At 54.1% G+C, this 17963-nt stretch overlaps 1 protein-coding gene across 1 annotated transcript; it reads right to left on the reverse strand.

Moving 5' to 3' along the window:
* Positions 1-696: 696 nt before the first annotated feature.
* On the reverse strand, positions 697-15573 carry PHACTR4 (phosphatase and actin regulator 4). Its single transcript, XM_075603888.1, is given in 9 exon segments — positions 697-2162; positions 2405-2481; positions 3298-3435; positions 11193-11254; positions 11582-11791; positions 12003-12241; positions 14750-15194; positions 15288-15338; positions 15341-15573. Coding segments are annotated over 9 exon segments (1392 nt in total). The 5' UTR covers positions 15495-15573; the 3' UTR covers positions 697-2146.
* Positions 15574-17963: the final 2390 nt, after the last annotated feature.

Genomic DNA, 17963 nt, shown 5'->3' on the forward strand with positions numbered 1-17963 from the left:
TGAAAGGTTCCGTTCCTGAAGGCATTTTTAACACTAAAATACACCAAATATTTTACGCAGGCAATAAGATATGCAGCACACACATAAATTATATAGTGCATATACTATACTGTATTATATATATAATAATATATAATATAAAAATATAATATATTGTATAATATAATATTATACAGTGTATATATATATACACACAAACAACTTTGCAAAGCGTCGTAAGAGCGTTGGATAAGCCGTTTTGGCGTTGTAAAAATGAGCATAGGTATGCATTGCACAGCGTTGGATAAGCCATTCGCTGTGCAAAGCGAGGACTGCCTGTACATGGGGTCACAATCCCAGGAGCACTCCTTTTGAGACACACAATCCCAGGAGCACTCCTTTTGAGACACACAATCCCAGGAGCACTCCTTTTGAGACACACAATCCCAGGAGCACTCCTTTTGAGACACACAATCCCAGGAGCACTCCTTTTGAGACACACAATCCCAGGAGCACTCCTTTTGAGACACACAATGTAAGGAGCACTCCTTTTGACACACACAATGTAATAATATAATATATATGATGTGGTGGGTGTGAACGTGCAGCTGCTGTGTGTGTTAATATATATTTATACACATTAAGTGCTACTATTATCACATATTAAACATTTATAATAAAAAATAAATAAAAAAAGGATGCATAAAATATGAACTGTTTTTTTCCTAAAATAATTTGTTTTTATTTCATCATTAAAATCCAGTCGTGGGAAAACTGATATACAGACTCTGATCCCAGCCACGTATTTACATTAGCACATACAGTTCCAGTCCCAGGAAACCCCTCCCATAGGCCAGTATGGTAGGAATGAGCCACACCAAGGGCAGGCCGAGCCCAGTCCTGGAGGGCCACAAACTCGCCAGGCATTCCGGTTATCCCTGCTTCAGCACAGGTGGCTCAGTCGTCATGACCGAGCTGCCTGCGCTGGAGCAGCCACATCACCAACACCTGGCCTGTTGGGGGCCCTTGAGGACTGGCGATGGCCCACCCCCTGATCTAGACCGTGTAGCGTTTCGGCCCCACTGTGGCGCTGAAGAGGTTAATAAAGAGCATTACCGGCTCAGTGTCCCAATAAGGCAAAAAGTCGTAGTGTTTATCCCGAAACCCCATATAGAAATAGGGCCGAGGACTCCCTGCTGCCCCCCAAACCCTGTAGGATTTACAGAAAGTGCGCCCCCCAGGGCTAACCCCGCAAGTGGTGGTTGGGCTCTATATTGGGTTATGGGGTATTAGTGCAGTCTATAGTTCTGTAAAGGGTTCATAGGTCCATTAATAGGGCCATTGGGTCTACATGGGGTCCATATAGTGTTATGGCCATTAGTGAGGTCATGGTTTCTATAGGGCGTGCATATGGGCTTATAGACGATTAATGGGGACAATGGTTCTCTGTAGGGATTGCACAGGTTTATAAGGCATTCACAGAGCAATGGATCTTGTATGGAATCTACACAGGGTGATAGGGTATTGATAGGGTCATGAAAACTGTACAGAGTGTATATGGGATTTTAGGGTATTTATGGGGTCAGCAGCTAGGTACTATACCCACTCCACCATGATTATTACAACAGAGGAAGATCATTGACACATTTAAACTCTCCAATCCCTGAGCAGATAACCCAACCTCTAGAGAGCCCTGCAGTGCAATCCCAGCCCTGCCAGAGAGCGAGATTCCTGCGATTCTGCACCCCTCCCCCCTCTTTAAACACCGCTAATGGGGCAAGAAGGCACTTCAGGGGTCTCGCCATCCAGTGTTAAACGGGACGAAGAAAAATGGAGCCAGCCCAAACCCCTCCGTGAGCCAGGGGGGGTGGGGTTAAACGGAAGGGGAACACAACAGCCCTTTTTTTCCTTGGGGGGAGGAGGGCGGGGGTATTAAGGAGAGAAGGCATCCCTGGTGCCATATTGGGGGAGTGCAGTCATTTTGGCCCAGCGTTAAAGTGGGGACAAGTCTGCTCCAGTTATAAGACATCGCGAGTCCAATATACAGGGGGTACATACAGGGAGGGGCAGGCTGGTGGTTGGCACAGCATATCGAGCATCTGGACGGGGGGAGGGTAAGTGCGTCCTGCCACTAATGCCACTCCCCCTCCCTGGGTAGGGGGGGCAGTTAAGGTCGATGGAACCTGGAATTACAAAAAGATGGAGCGTTATGACAGGGTCAGTATAGGAATAGTGCTATGTACAAGGAGGGCGCTGTACAAATACATACAGTACATGCGTAGTTGGGGTGGGGGAGTGCAGAACTAGGAGGGAGGGCAGGGCAGGAGGGAGGGCAGAATGGAGATGCAGTGACGTGTGAAATAGCAGAGGCAGCTGCAGAGCAGGATGAGGGGGCCGCGTGCGAGCGGAGGGGGCCGCAGCTCACCGTGTATAGTGTTTGCTCTCTTCATGAACGGCCATCTCTGAGCTCTTGAACTCATTCAGCTCCTTGCGTATTGCAGCCTGTGGGTTACAATAAGGTGAGGGGTGAGACGAGGGGGCAGCCCCATTACACAACCACCATCGGGGTGGGATCCTGAGCTAAGGGGTGAAAGCAAAAAAATGGGGCAGTAACAGGCCGGGGGGGGTGGGCAGTAACAGGCCGAGGGGGCGGTAACAGGCCGGGGGGGGGGGGCGGTAACAGGCCGGGGGGGGGGGGGGCGGTAACAGGCCGGGGGGGGGGGCGGTAACAGGCCGGGCGGGGCGGTAACAGGCCGGGGGGGGCGGGTAACAGGCCGAGGGGGCAGTAACAGGCCGAGGGGGCGGTAACAGGCCGGGGGGAGGAGGGGGCGGTAACAGGGAGGGTGGGCAGTAACAGGGATGGGGGGGGGCAGTAACAGGGATGGGGGGGGCAGTAACAGGGATGGGGGGGCAGTAACAGGCCGGGGGGTGGTGGGGAGGGGGCAGTAACAAGCTGGGGAGGAGGGGGCGGTAACATGCCGAGGGGAGGAGGGGGCAGTAACAGGCCCGGGGGGAGGAGGGGGCAGTAACAGGGATGGGGGGGGCAGTAACAGGGATGGGGGGGGGGCAGTAACAGGGATGCGGGGGGGCAGTAACAGGCCGGGGGGTGGTGGGGAGGGGGCAGTAACAGGCCGGGGAGGAGGGGGCGGTAACAGGCCGAGGGGAGGAGGGGGCGGTAACAGGCCGGGGGGAGGAGGGGGCGGTAACAGGGAGGGGGGGCGGTAACAGGGAGGGGGGGCAGTAACAGGGATGGGGGGGGGGGCAGTAACAGGCCGGGGGAGGAGGAAAGCAGGTGACAGGATGGAGTGAGAAGATTACTTTGTCCATAGGGGTCAGCTTGGTCCAGGGTTTGTCCGCCCTGCGGTCGTACTCGTGCGCGTCCGTCACCTCCACATACTCATTAAATCGCAGGATCTTACGCTCCAGGAGCTCGGCCACCGTGGGCCTCTGACTGAGCTGGGGACAGAGGGACAGATTCACAGGGGGACACAGAGCGAGCGTGTATACGCGCACACACACACACACGCACACACACACACACACACACACGCGCTTGGGTGCTCCGAAGAAAGTTCCGATATGCAGCTGAGAGGAGCAGTCTCCGGTCTCCCTAATGTGACGTGGTTTATTTGATCTACGGTTCAGTCGGCCACCGGGACCTTCCTCAAGATGCCAAACAGACCGCAGCGAGGCCATATTTATACCCGCAGGAAAGAAACGGCGTTAAAAAAAAAAGGATGGCTGCCGGTCCGGCGACCAGCTGGCTAACCCACCCGCTGTCGGCGCACAACCTAGTGTAAGAAACACAATAGGAACCACAGGGAAGTGTACAAACACACAAAGTGGAACACACACGAGAAATCATACCACGTAACACGCAGCGTCACCGTCTAACCACAGCAGAACACGGACAGCACTGGTCAGGACCGTCCCGGATTATGCTGCAGTAATTGCCACTAAATGTTCCTGTAGCAGCTTCAGAAAGTGGGCACCCAGGAGAGCGTCACAGGAAAGAGTCAGGGGATCCCCTCAAAGAAAGTGGGCACCCAGGAGAGCGTCACAGGAAAGAGTCAGGGGATCCCCTCAAAGAAAGTGGGCACCCAGGAGAGCGTCACAGGAAAGAGTCAGGGGATCCCCTCAAAGAAAGTGGTTTTATTGTAAAAAGCAGCGGCATTCTGGGGAAATGGAGACTCAGTGCAGGGGTTCACAACTCCAGTCCTCAAGAACCCCCCCAACATTTCAGGATATCCCTGCTTCAGCACAGGTGGCTCAATCAGTGGCTCAGACAGCCACCTGTGCTGAAGCAAGGATATCCTGAAAACCTGACCTGTTTCGGATGGGGGGGGGGGGGGGAAGAGGGGGCCTTGAGGACTGGACTTGTGAACCCCAACACTAAGGCGAGTAGAAGGCAATATACCTCATTCAAGAACCTACGATGCACGGAGTCCGGCTGGTACCCCGGGGGCAGCACAGAATTGGACGAGCGCCTCGCTGTCCCAGTGTGTACCGAGGCTCCTGCCCTTAGGCAGTATTCCAGGAATCAGGTCTCACCGCGGGTCTGTGATGGAGTTCCCCCCAAGTTACCATGTGCTACAGCCTCCCAGAAGCCGCTCAACGGGTCATCCTCAGGGAGAGACCGCATCGACCGTGACAATCCATTACGCCTCTTTCGTCAACAGCGCAGTGACCGTATATGGCCAATGATCATGCCGATGAAGGATTGGAAATTGGTGACTCATTGCCAAGAAGAACTTGGCCACTGGTTTAGCTGTAGAGCCATCACTGAAGGTGGTCCTTATGGCTAAACCGGGTCCTACCACCCCCTCCTGGAAGGTACACCCCGTTTTGCCCACGTAATGGAAACCACGTTGGCAAATGATATAAAAACACAACGTATATTCATTAGTGGATTTCGGGCGATGGGGAATCGTTGGGCGGACAGAACGAGGCTGCTTACAGTTAGGGCCTCTGAGGAGTCTCCTACGTGTGGTCCTCCTCGTGCAGTTATAACACACGGGTTTCGCGACAGGTAACCAAGCCGTTGCGGTCTCTCAATACAGAACCGGATCAGTCCAAACAAGTCCATCATGTTGCTGCCACAGTGATCACACATCAGCGGCTTGTTCGGATCTGGATACGGTACATTTTCACCTGAAGCTGTGATAGGCCAATAGTCATTCCTGGCTTTATTACTCCGCGATGATGCAGGGGGGGGGGGGGGGGCGTTACCCTGGGGAGGGGGGATTGGGCGCGCGCGTTACCTTGCATTAATCTGGAACCGCTCTGATTTGGTGGCAGATTATTTTGGATTGTCACATTGTTGTGCTGTGGTCACACTGTGTCGCGGTGTGTTACATTGTGTTACATTGTATGGGTATTCATGTTTCTATATTTCCGTTTGGTTCCTAATGCATTTCTTACACTAGGTGGTTGGCGGTTTTGTTCATGTGATGTATTTCCTGTGGGTACAAATAGCGCCTCACTGTGGTCTGTTTGGCATCTTGATCAAGGTCCCGGTCGCCGACACCACAAATAAAGCATGTCACTATATGGAGACTCTGTAGTATGTATAATATAAGTATATACATCCAGTCCATGCCGTCTTCTCTGTATTTGACTCCTCCTCCTCCCAGCCCTCCATCACTTCTCCTCAATCCTTAGCTAAATACTTTAAAGGCAATGTGGATGCTATCCACCATGAGATCCCTTCTGTCCCCCCCCCCCTCCTCTCTGCTCCCACCTAAACCACCTGCTCCCACTCCTGGCTCCTTTTCTCCGGTTACAGAGCTGGAAGTTTCTAAGCTGATTTTCTCTTCTCCCTCTGCCACACGCCCTCTCACTCCTATCCCCTCTCACTCCTATCCCCTCTCACTCCTATCCCCTCTCACTCCTATCCCCTCTCACTCCTATCCCCTCTCACTCCTATCCCCTCTCACTCCTATCCCCTCTCACTCCTATCCCCTCTCACTCCTATCCCCTCTCACTCCTATCCCCTCACACCTTCCCAGATCTCTCACTCCTATCCCCTCACACCTTCCCAGATCTCTCACTCCTATCCCCTCTCACTCCTATCCCCTCTCACTCCTATCCCCTCTCACTCCTATCCCCTCTCACTCCTATCCCCTCTCACTCCTATCCCCTCTCACTCCTATCCCCTCTCACTCCTACCCCTCTCACACCTATCCCCCTCTCACTCCTATCCCCTCTCACTCCTATCCCCTCTCACTCCTATCCCCTCTCACTCCTATCCCCTCTCACTCCTATCCCCTCTCACTCCTATCCCCTCTCACTCCTATCCCTCTCACTCCTACCCCTCTCACTCCTATCCCACCTCACTCCTATCCCCTCTCACTCCTATCCCCTCTCAACCTACCCCTCTCACCCAACCCCTCACACCTCCAGATCCTCACTCCTACCCCTCACACCTTCCCAATCCTCACTCCTATCCCCACTCACACCTCCCAGATCTCCACTCCTATCCCCTCTCACTCCATCCCCTCTCACTCCTATCCCCCTCACTCCTATCCCCTCTCACTCCTATCCCTCTCACACCTACCCCCCCACTCACCATCCCCTCTCACTCCTACCCCTCACACCTTCCCAATCTCTCACTCCTACCCCTCACACCTCCAAGATCCTCACTCCATCCCCTCACACCTTCCCAGATCTCTCACTCCTATCCCCTCACACCTTCCCAGATCTCTCACTCCTATCCCCACAACCTTCCCAGATCTCTCACTCCTATCCCCTCACACCTTCCCAGATCTCACACTCCAATCCCCTCACACTTCCCAACTCTCACTCCTATCCCCTCACACCTTCCCAACTCTCACTCCTACCCTCACACCTTCCCAACTCTCACTCCTATCCCCTCACACCTTCCAGATCTCTCACTCCTATCCCCTCACACCATCCCAACTCTCACCCATCCCCTCCACCCTATCCCCCTCACTCCTATCCCCCTCACTCCATCCCCTCACTCCTATCCCCTCACTCCTATCCCTCTCACTCCTATCCCCTCTCACTCCTATCCCTCTCACTCCAACCCTCTCACACCTACCCTCTCACTCCATCCCCTCACTCCTATCCCTCTCACTCCTATCCCCTCTCACACCTATCCCCTCTCACTCCTATCCCCTCTCACTCCAATCCCCTCTCACTCCTACCCCTCTCACTCCTATCCCCTCTCACTCCTATCCCTCTCACTCCTATCCCTCTCACTCCTATCCCCTCTCACTCCTATCCCCTCTCACTCCTATCCCCTCACCACTCCTATCCCCTCACACTCCTATCCCTCTCACACTCCCTATCCCCTCACACCTCCCATATCTCATCACTCCTACCCCCTCACCTTCCCAGATCTCTCACTCCTATCCCTCACACCTTCCCAGATCTCCACTCCTATCCCCTCTCACTCCTATCCCCTCTCACTCCTATCCCTCTCACTCCTATCCCCTCCACTCCTATCCCTCTCACTCCTATCCCCTCTCACTCCTATCCCCTCACACCTTCCAGATCTCTCACTCCTATCCCCTCACACCTTCCCAGATCTCTCACTCCTATCCCCTCACACCTTCCCAGATCTCTCACTCCTATCCCCTCTCACTCCTATCCCTCTCACTCCTATCCCCTCTCACTCCTATCCCCTCTCACTCCTATCCCCTCCTCACTCCTATCCCCTCTCACCTTCCAGATCTCTCACTCCTATCCCCTCACACCTTCCAGATCTCTCACTCCTATCCCCTCACACCTTCCCAATCTCCACTCCTATCCCTCACACCTTCCAGATCTCTCACTCCTATCCCCTCACACCTTCCCAGATCTCTCACTCCTATCCCTCACACCTCCAATCTCTCACTCCTATCCCCTCTCACTTCCCAGATCTCTCACTCCTATCCCTCTCACCTTCCCAGATCCTCACTCCTATCCCCTCACACCTTCCCAGATCTCTCACTCCTATCCCCTCACCTCCCAGATCTCTCTCTCCTATCCCCTCACCTTCCAGATCTCTCACTCCTATCCCTCACCCCTTCCCAGATCTCACTCCTATCCCCTCACACCTTCCCAGATCCTCACTCCTATCCCTCTCACCTTCCCAGATCCCTCACTCCTATCCCCTCACCTTCCAGATCCCTCACTCCTATCCCCCCCCTCACTCTATCCCCCCCTCACTCCTATCCCCCCCCCTCACTCCTATCCCCCCCCTCACTCCTATCCCCCCCCCTCACTCCTATCCCCCCCCCTCACCCTATCCCCCCCCTCACTCCTATCCCCCCTCACTCCTATCCCCTCTCACTCCTATCCCTCTCACTCCTATCCCCTCTCACTCCTATCCCCTCTCACTCCTATCCCTCTCACTCCTATCCCCTCTCACTCCTATCCCCTCTCACTCCTATCCCCTCTCACTCCTATCCCCTCTCACTCCTATCCCCTCTCACTCCTATCCCCTCTCACCTTCCAGATCTCTCACTCCTATCCCCTCTAACCTTTCCAGATCTCTCACTCCTATCCCCTCTCACCTTCCCAGATCTCTCACTCCTATCCCCTCTCACCTTCCCAGATCTCTTACTCCTATCCCCTCACCTTCCCAGATCTCTTACTCCTATCCCCTCTCACCTTCCCAGATCTCTTACTCCTATCCCCTCTCACCTTCCCAGATCTTACTCCTATCCCCTCTCACCTTCCCAGATCTCTTACTCCTATCCCCTCACACCTTCCCAGATCTCTTACTCCTATCCCCTCTCACTCCTATCCCCTCTCACCTTCCCAGATCTCTTACTCCTATCCCCTCTCACCTTCCAGATCTCTTACTCCTATCCCCTCTCACCTTCCAGATCTCTTACTCCTATCCCCTCTTACTCCTATCCCTCTCACATTCCCAGATCTCTTACTCCTGTCTTAATCCCCTCTCACTCCTATCCCCTCTCACCTTCCCAGATCTCTTACTCCTGTCTTAATCCCCTCACTCCTATCCCCTCTCACCTTCCCAGATCTCTTACTCCTATCCCCTCTCACCTTCCCAGATCTCTTACTCCTTTCCTCTCACCTTCCCAGATCTCTTACTCCTATCCCCTCTCACTCCTATCCCCTCTCACCTTCCCAGATCTCTTACTCCTGTCTTAATCCCCATGTTCACCCACATCAACTCCTCCCGGCCCTCTGGCCCTGTCCCCTCCTGCTCTGAGCATGCGATGGTTGCACCTATTCTCAAACACACCATAGACCCTACGTGCCTTACCAACTCCTGCCCTATATCCCTCCTGCTAGAACGTCTCCTGTTCTCCCGTATGATAAACTTCCTTAATTCCCGTGCCCTCCTGGACCCTTCACAATCTGGCTTTTGTACAGCTCACTCAAGAGACTGATCACTGAGGCTATGTCCACACAGCTTTCACCCGCGTGGAGGCGTGCGCGTCGTCACCAGCGTGAAGCGAGTGCATTTTACGGGCATGCTAGATGCGCCGTCGGGGGACGTGTCTAAGGGCGTCAGTGACGTCACGGAGCTGGTTCGCCCTCATTGGGCGAACCGCTCACGTGATCTGGACGTCGCGCCGAGAAATCAGTTTCAATTGATTCCTCGCGCAACGCGCGCCCCCTCCTGCTATCACCTGCGCGGTCTATGGGCATGATAAATACCTTACGGCAATGTGATCACGCCGCGCGCACACACCTCCGCGCGGTCTGTGGCAGCATGGACTGAGCCTAAAGTAGCCAATGATCTACATGCAGCACAATCCCAAGGTCACTTCCCTACTAATGCTGCTCGATCTCTCTGCTGCTTTGGATACGGACAGTCACCCTTCTCCTTCATATTCTACAAATCTCTTGGTATCCGTAACAAAGCCCTATCCTGGGTCTCCTCTCGCCTCGCCCATCGCACATTTTCTGTCTGTTGCCAACATGTCTTCGTCTCCTGTTGATCTGTCTGTTTCTTGGTCCTCGTGGCTCAGTTCTGGGACCTCTTCTCCTCTCTCTCTACACACTATCACTTGGTGACCTCATCAACCCTCGTAGCCTTCGGTATCACCTCTATGTGGATATATCTATCCACCCCTAACCTCACACCTGCAATCCACTCCCAAGTCTCGGATTGTCTCCTGGCTATATCCTCGTGGATGGTACTTTGCCATCTTAAACTCAATATGTCTAAAACTGAGCTCCCATATTTCCCGCCCAAATCTGGCCTAACACCCCTTTTTTCATCACAGTAAACGGTACTACCATCCATCCTGTCGCCAACACACGTTGCCTAGGAGCGACATTGGACTTTCCCCTTTCCTTCTACATTCACGGCATGGCTACAATTTGAAGCTTCCTGCTCAGTATTACCAAGAAATGCCCTTTACTCTGAATCTACTACTAAAACTAAAGCACGTTCACGGCATGGCTACAATTTGAAGCTTCCTGCTCAGTATTACCAAGAAATGCCCTTTACTCTGAATCTACTACTAAAACTAAAGCACGCCCTTATCCTCTCCCGTCTGGGTTATGGTAATATACGGCTAACAGGCCCCCCCTGCCTCACAACTTTCGCCCTTGCAATCTATCCAAGAGTCTACTGCAAGAATAATTTCACTTTCTCGCACAACAGTCTCGGCTCTTTAAATCGCTCTCCAGGCTTCCCATCAAATTTCAGATCACCTACAAAGTTCTCCACCTCCCCTCATCTGCACTCTAATATCTCAGAATGACCCCGCTGGTCTACTGCGCTCTACCCATAACGGTCGGCTTTCCACCCCTTTCACCTCTCCTGCTTTCCCGCCTTAAAGGGGCAGTGAGGGAAAAAGGTTTGTCTGTGGAACTCCCTCAAACAGTTTACACCAAGCACCCGCTCTCCCCGCCTTCCAGAAAAACCTTACAACTCGCCTCTTAAATGAAGCGTTTCAATAGCTCAGACTAACGGTTACTGTCCCACACACACAGTCGCTCCTACCAACTATTGTGGACAAGCGCTGCCATCTACTGCACTTATTCCCTCACCTGTTGTCTCTAAGTCTCCTAACATAGCACTTAGATTGTAAGCTCCTCAGGCAGGAATGTCCTTTTGTCTGATGTTTGCATTCACTGTATTATCATTTCCTGTTCAGCGCAGAGTACATTGTGGGTGCTATATAAAGATATACACTATCTTTATCTATATATCACACACACACAGCCCTCCCCCATGGCAGGAATTCGGGGGTTATCCCATCCCTCCAGCCCCCCCGCCCCACCTTGCGGGTCAGACGCCGTTTGATCTCGCGTTTTTCCGCCAGTCTGTCTGCCTCGTTCTTCTCTGTGGAGAAGGGCCAGAGAAACATGTTATACAGAGATTCACAACTACACAGTACCCGAAGGCTCGGCCTACCCTGGCCCTGCCGAGGGTGCCAGGCTCGGCCACACCCAGCACCCCCCTGTCATGGCGCCAGGCTCAGCCCTATCCAGCTCCCCCCCATGGGCGCCAGGCTCGGCCCCACCCAGCTCCCCCCATGGGCGCCAGGCTCGGCCCCACCCAGCTCCCCCCCATGGGCGCCAGGCTCGGCCCCACCCAGCTCCCCCCCATGGGCGCCAGGCTCAGCCCCACCCCATGGCGCCAGGCTCTCTGTTCCCCGCTGCCACTCACGCAGGTGTAAGATGTTCCTCTGCTCCAGCTCCTCTGCAGACGGCCTCTGGCTCAGTCTGCGGTTCAGCTGGGTGCCAATCTGCTGTCGGATTTGGGTCCACTCCTCCAGGCTGCGCTGAGGAAGCTCCACCCCCAGATCTGGGGGGGCCGGCCGCCCACTCAGCTTCATCGCCAGGGTGTCTTTCCTCCTCACCTTGTTCGCCAGGGAGCCTGGGGGGAGGCAAAGGAGAGACACGCCGTGTCACCTGTATACTAGAGTGTAAGCTCTGCGGGGCAGGACTCCCCCACCTCCGTATTGTATCTGCATTCCTTTTGGTCTCACAAGAGGCCACCCCAATTAACTGATAGGACTCCCTGTGTTAGACGGCCTCTTGTCTCATCAGAAGAATGCTTCACGCACACCACCAAGATGGTCACTCACTGCTCTCCTCCTCCTCGTCCTCCTCCTCCTCCCTGTATAATATGGGTCCCTCAGAGTCTGTGTCACTGACGCCGCCCTCCTCCTCTTCCTCCTCCTCTTCCTGTAGACACGGTGGCACGTAGCTGGGTATGACTGTCACCGATGGCACCTCCCCGATATATACCCGTGACTGGGGCTGCTCCGGAGACCAGCTCTCCTCTGTGCTGGCGTCGTCATAATCATCATCATCGTCGTCAGGCCTGGGAAGAAACAAGAGGGGATACATGCATATACATATATACACATACATACATACGTGTGCAATGAGAAATACAATAAGGATCCCTCAGGCAATCCGGTCAGGAGATTCTAAGCGCCAGAAAAGCAGCGGCAAATGTGGAATGACCAAAAGATGCTCCGAAAGACACAGCAAGGACACCGGCTTCAGAAATCCGTAGGGAAACATTTTCTAAGTCCAGCGTTTTGGGGCCAAGTTCTCAAAAAGGAACATAGGGGTCGCGGCTGGGGTTGCAAGCCGGAGCGAGCTCCGGGACGTTTGGAGCTAGCTGCCGGTGAACTTATTGCAGCACCTCCGGAGGAAAGTCAGTGGCGGCGACAGGAACGTCATGCCGATTTGGGTTCCAGGACACCTCGGACTAAGTCCCGGTTAACTAAAGACTCGTTACATCTAAGGCCTTGGACATAGTAAGCGCTTAGGTGCTGCCGCTCGCTCTCGCTTGCTGCCGCTCGCTCTACCAGGAGCTTTTTGCTGTCCTTGCAGAGGAGACAGCAAGCGCTTGGGAGGCGGGTATCACTGTGTGTGTGTGTGTCACTTTGAAGTGATCTGTGTGTTTGTGTGTCACTGGGGAACGTGTGTGTGTGTGTGTGTGTGTGTGTGTGTGTGTGTGTGTGTGTGTGTGTGTGTGTGTGTGTGTGTGTGTGTGTGTGTATATTATATAATATTTAAAAAATTGAAAAAAAGACATGTGAGAGTAAATTATTTATTAACATTGTGCAACTTTGATAAATATATTCGCGCACACACATCACACACCACACATACACACTGGTACACACACACATACACACACATGCACACACACATGCACACACATACACGCACACATACACACTGGTACACACACACACACATACACACACTCACACATGGACACACACACATACATGCACACACACACACACACACATGCACACACACATACATACACACACACACACACACACACACACACACACACACACACACACACACACACATGCACATGCACACACACACACACACATACATGCACACACACACATACATGCACACACACACAGACACACGGGGCAGAAGGGGGCACATCACCCGCTCCCCCCCGGCAGCGCAAGCCCCCTCCATCTCCCGCAGGCTGACAGCCACAGGGAATGAGTGAAGAAAAAAGTGCGCAACTAATATAAATAGTGATGTAATAAATATGAATTAAAGCCCCCTCCATCTCCCGCAGGCTGACAGCCACAGGAATCGGGCAGAAGGTACACTCACTCCGCTGGCGCCAGACCCCGTTCACATTTCCCTGCTCTCCTTCCATTGGTTGCTGAGGCGTCACGTGAGCGGACTCAGCGCGTGAATTTAAAATTTCACTGTCGGCTCTGTTCAAGCGCGCCTCAGCAAGCAACGGAAAGCATGCGCGAGCCCCTACTAAAGCCGCTTTAATTGCGACTGTAGGGGCTCAGTGGCAAGCAGCAGCAAGCGAGAGCAAGCGAGAGCAAGCAAGCAGTAACCATGCCCTGGGCCTTACATCAAAGCTCGGAAAGTCTAGTTTGTTGCCCCAGGTCCCAAGTAAGTGTGCTCTTCTTATGTAGTTTGTGCAACATTGTGTTTGCCTTTTCATGCGAATACATTTCCAATTTATTTCACTTAACTTGTTTTGCTCAATGTCTGATCCGGATATAAAGCTGCAAGTGCCTGGTCTCCGGTGACAGGCTTATATATACAGTATATTCAGTATATAATGCGGGCGGGCTTCTCGAAGGTGCTTCTGGGTGAAAAGAGCTAACACACCAACACAGAAGCATGGAGAGGCCCAGCCAGCAGGCTGGAACCAACCGCAGCGTCAGGGTAACGCCTTCCGCTGAAGCAGGGGCCCTGCAACTAGGAAAGGGCTAGATCTAAACCCCCAGACCCCAGAAAGCGTGTATATTCTCTGTGTGTGTGTGTGTTTCCGAGGTCTTATCCAAATACACCTCATGTTATTTCACTGCCTTGTTTTGCCTTGTGACCGATCCCTTAAATATAAACGGTGTTAAAAGACCTGGTCTACTGTGGCAGGCTTTTTTCTATATACTGTATATACAGCAGTAAATATAAGTCTGTCACGGGAGCCCGGGCATTTGTACCTTTTTTACCAGGATCATACATTGAGCAAAACAGGTAAATAAAATAAACTGTACATTTATTCACAGAAAAAGGCAAACACACAATGTTACACAAACTACATAAGAAAAGACACACTTACTTGGGAACTGGGGTAAAAAAACTAAACTCTCCTAGGTGCAGGGAATCCTACATAAGGATTTCCCCCTGACTCAGACTTAGCCCGCAATGTCCTGGAACTAAAATCAGCCTGCAGTTCCAGACACCGCTCCCCTCTCTTCAGAGGTCTGGATTTTAACTCACTGGACATGGTGCTTAGAAAACAAACACACACACACAAAGTTATAGAGATATACACACAAATATATGTGACACACACACACACACTCACACTTTGAGTAGCTCGATGGTGACCGGCAGGGACCTCACCCTCGTCCTCTCCTCGCCCGCACCTCCCTCGTTGTACACAAACAGCTGGGAGTGTGCCCGCTGGGCACTGTCAGGGGTGTGCAAAGGCTGAGGGCTGCTCAGTGCCTGCTGGATCCGGATGTGCAAGGGCAGGAGTGCGGGCATCTCCCCCCTCTCCATCTCAGTGGCAGGAGGAGGATGCATGGGGAGATCCCGAGGGGGGGAGGGCGGCACGTGAGAGGGGAGGGGCGGGGAGGGCAGGGGTGCATCGATGCTTATAGGTGGCAGTGACGCAGGTCGCTGGCTTCTTTCTCGGTCGCCGACATGGTCGCTGAAGGGAGGGGGGGCACGTTTGGTGGGAAGTGGGGGGGAAGGACGGGAACCAGCGGGGGTCAGTGTGCTTCCCCCCAACGCCAGGCACAGCTCCGCTGCAAAGAGAGAGGAAGGGGTTACACTGCGACGCTCTGCAGGGCTCTGTGGCAGGGAAGGGGTTACACGTTGCGACGCTCTGCAGGACTCACCCATTAGCGGGTTGCTGTTGCGGCTCTGGGGTTTGGGGGGCGGGACAGGGGCTGTTTGGGGGGTAGAGCGGGGTGCAGGGTCCGGGGGGCCGGGGAGGGAGTTGAGTTGTGTGTCCGGGTAGCTGGTAGTGCAGTGTGGGGTGCGGTCGTGGGGTCTCTGATCTGCCCCTCAGGGGACTCCTGAAGAGAGGAGGATGGTCTCTTCATTGGGAGATGGGGCTGTTTGGGGGGTTCCCGAGGAACGTCTTGCACATGGTCTACATCCGAGGTGGGGCGACATCCCGAGTCTGGAGAGAGAGCAATATATATAATGGGTGGGGGGAGAAGGGGCGGGGGCAGGAAGCAACACGAGGGGGGGAGGAAGCGAGGAAGAGATACGGAGGGGAGGAGGAAGAGATACGGGGGAGGAGGAAGAGATACGGGGGGAGGAGGAAGAGATACGGGGGGGAAGAGGAAGAAGAGATATGGGGGGGAGGAGGAAGAAGAGATATGGGGGGGAGGAGGAAGAAGAGATATGGGGGGGAGGAGGAAGAAGAGATATGGGGGGGAGGAGGAAGAAGAGATATGGGGGGGAGGAGGGAGAAGAGATATGGGGGGGAGGAGGAAGAAGAGATATGGGGGGGAGGAGGAAGAAGAGATATGGGGGGGAGGAGGAAGAAGAGATATGGGGGGGGAGGAGGAAGAAGAGATATGGGGGGGAGGAAGAAGAAGAGATATGGGGGGGAGGAAGAAGAAGAGATATGGGGGGGAGAAGAAGAAGAGATATGGGGGGGAGGAAGAAGAAGAGATATGGGGGGGAGGAAGAAGAAGAGATATGGGGGGGAGGAAGAAGAAGAGATATGGGGGGGAGGAAGAAGAAGAGATATGGGGGGGAGGAAGAAGAAGAGATATGGGGGGAGGAAGAAGAAGAGATATGGGGGGGAGGAGGAAGAAGAGATATGGGGGGGAGGAGGAAGAAGAGATATGGGGGGAGGAGGAAGAAGAGATATGGGGGGGAGGAGGAAGAAGAGATATGGGGGGGAGGAGGAAGAAGAGATATGGGGGGAGGAGGAAGAAGAGATATGGGGGGAGGAGGAAGAGATATGGGGGGGAGGAGGAAGAGATATGGGGGGGAGGAGGAAGAGATATGGGGGGGAGGAGGAAGAGATATGGGGGGAGGAGGAAGAGATATGGGGGGGAGGAGGAAGAGATATGGGGGGGAGGAGGAGGAGATATGGGGGGGAGGAGGAGGAGATATGGGGGGGGGGGAGGAGGAGATATTGGGGGGAGGAGGAGGAAGAGATATGGGGGGGAGGAGGAGGAAGAGATATGGGGGGGAGGAGGAAGAGATATGGGGGGGAGGAGGAAGAGATATGGGGGGGAGGAGGAAGAGATATAGGGGGGAGGAGGAAGAGATATGGAGGGGAGGAGGAGGAAGAGATATGGAGGGGAGGAGGAGGAAGAGATATGGAGGGGAGGAAGAGATATGGGGGGGGAGGAGGAGGCAGAGATATGGGGGGGGAAGAGATATGGGGGGGGAGGAGAGATATGGGGGGAGGAGGAGGAAGAGATATGGGGGGGAGGAGGAAGAGATATGGGGGGGAGGAGAGAAGAGATATGGGGGGAGGAGGAGGAAGAGATATGGGGGGGGAGGAAGAGATATGGGGGGGAGGAGGAAGAGATATGGGGGGGAGGAAGAGTTATGGGGGGGGAGGAGGAAGAGATATGGGGGGGGAGGAGGAAGAGATATGGGGGGGAGGAGGAAGGAGATATGGGGGGAGGAGGAAGAGATATGGGGGGAGGAGGAAGAGATATGGGGGGAGGAGGAAGAGATATGGGGGGAGGAGAAGAGATATGGCGGGGAGGAGGAAGAGATATGGGGGGGAGGAGGAAGAGATATGGGGGGGAGGAGGAAGAGATATGGGGGGGAGAGAAGAGATATGGGGGGGGGAGGAAGAGATATGGGGGGGGGAGGAAGAGATATGGGGGGGAGGAGGAAGAGATATGGGCGGGGAGGAGGAAGAGATATGGGGGGGAGGAGGAAGAGATATGGGGGGAGGAGGAAGAGATATGGGGGGGAGGAGGAAGAGATATGGGGGGGAGGAGGAGAGATATGGGGGAGGAGGAAGAGATATGGGGGGAGGAGGAAGAGATATGGGGGGGAGGAGGAAGAGATATGGGGGGGAGGAGGAAGAGATATGGGGGGAGGAGAAGAGATATGGGGGGGAGGAGGAAGAGATATGGGGGAGGAGGAAGAGAGATGGGGGGGGAGGAGGAAGAGATATGGGGGGGAGGAGGAAGAGATATGGGGGGGAGGAGGAGAGTATGGGGGGAGGAGGAAGGAGGAGATATGGGGGGGGGAGGGAGGAAGAGATATGGGGGGGGGAGGAGGAAGAGATATGGGGGGGAGGAGGAAGAGATATGGGGGGGAGGAGGAAGTGATATGGGGGGGGAGGAGGAAGAGATATGGGGGGGAGGAGGAAGAGATATGGGGGGGGAGGAGGAAGAGATATGGGGGGAGGAGGAAGAGATATGGGGGGGAGGAGGAAGAGATATGGGGGGGAGGTGGAAGAATATGGGGGGGGGAGAGGAAGAGATATGGGTGTGGGGGATGGAAGGAGGAGAGATATGGGGGGGGAGGAGAAGAGATATGGGGGAGGGGGAGTGAGGAGGGGAAGAGATATGGGGGGAGGGAGG

Source organism: Ascaphus truei, chromosome 6 (assembly GCF_040206685.1).
Source record: "Ascaphus truei isolate aAscTru1 chromosome 6, aAscTru1.hap1, whole genome shotgun sequence".
Classification (NCBI taxonomy): Eukaryota; Metazoa; Chordata; class Amphibia; order Anura; family Ascaphidae; genus Ascaphus; species Ascaphus truei.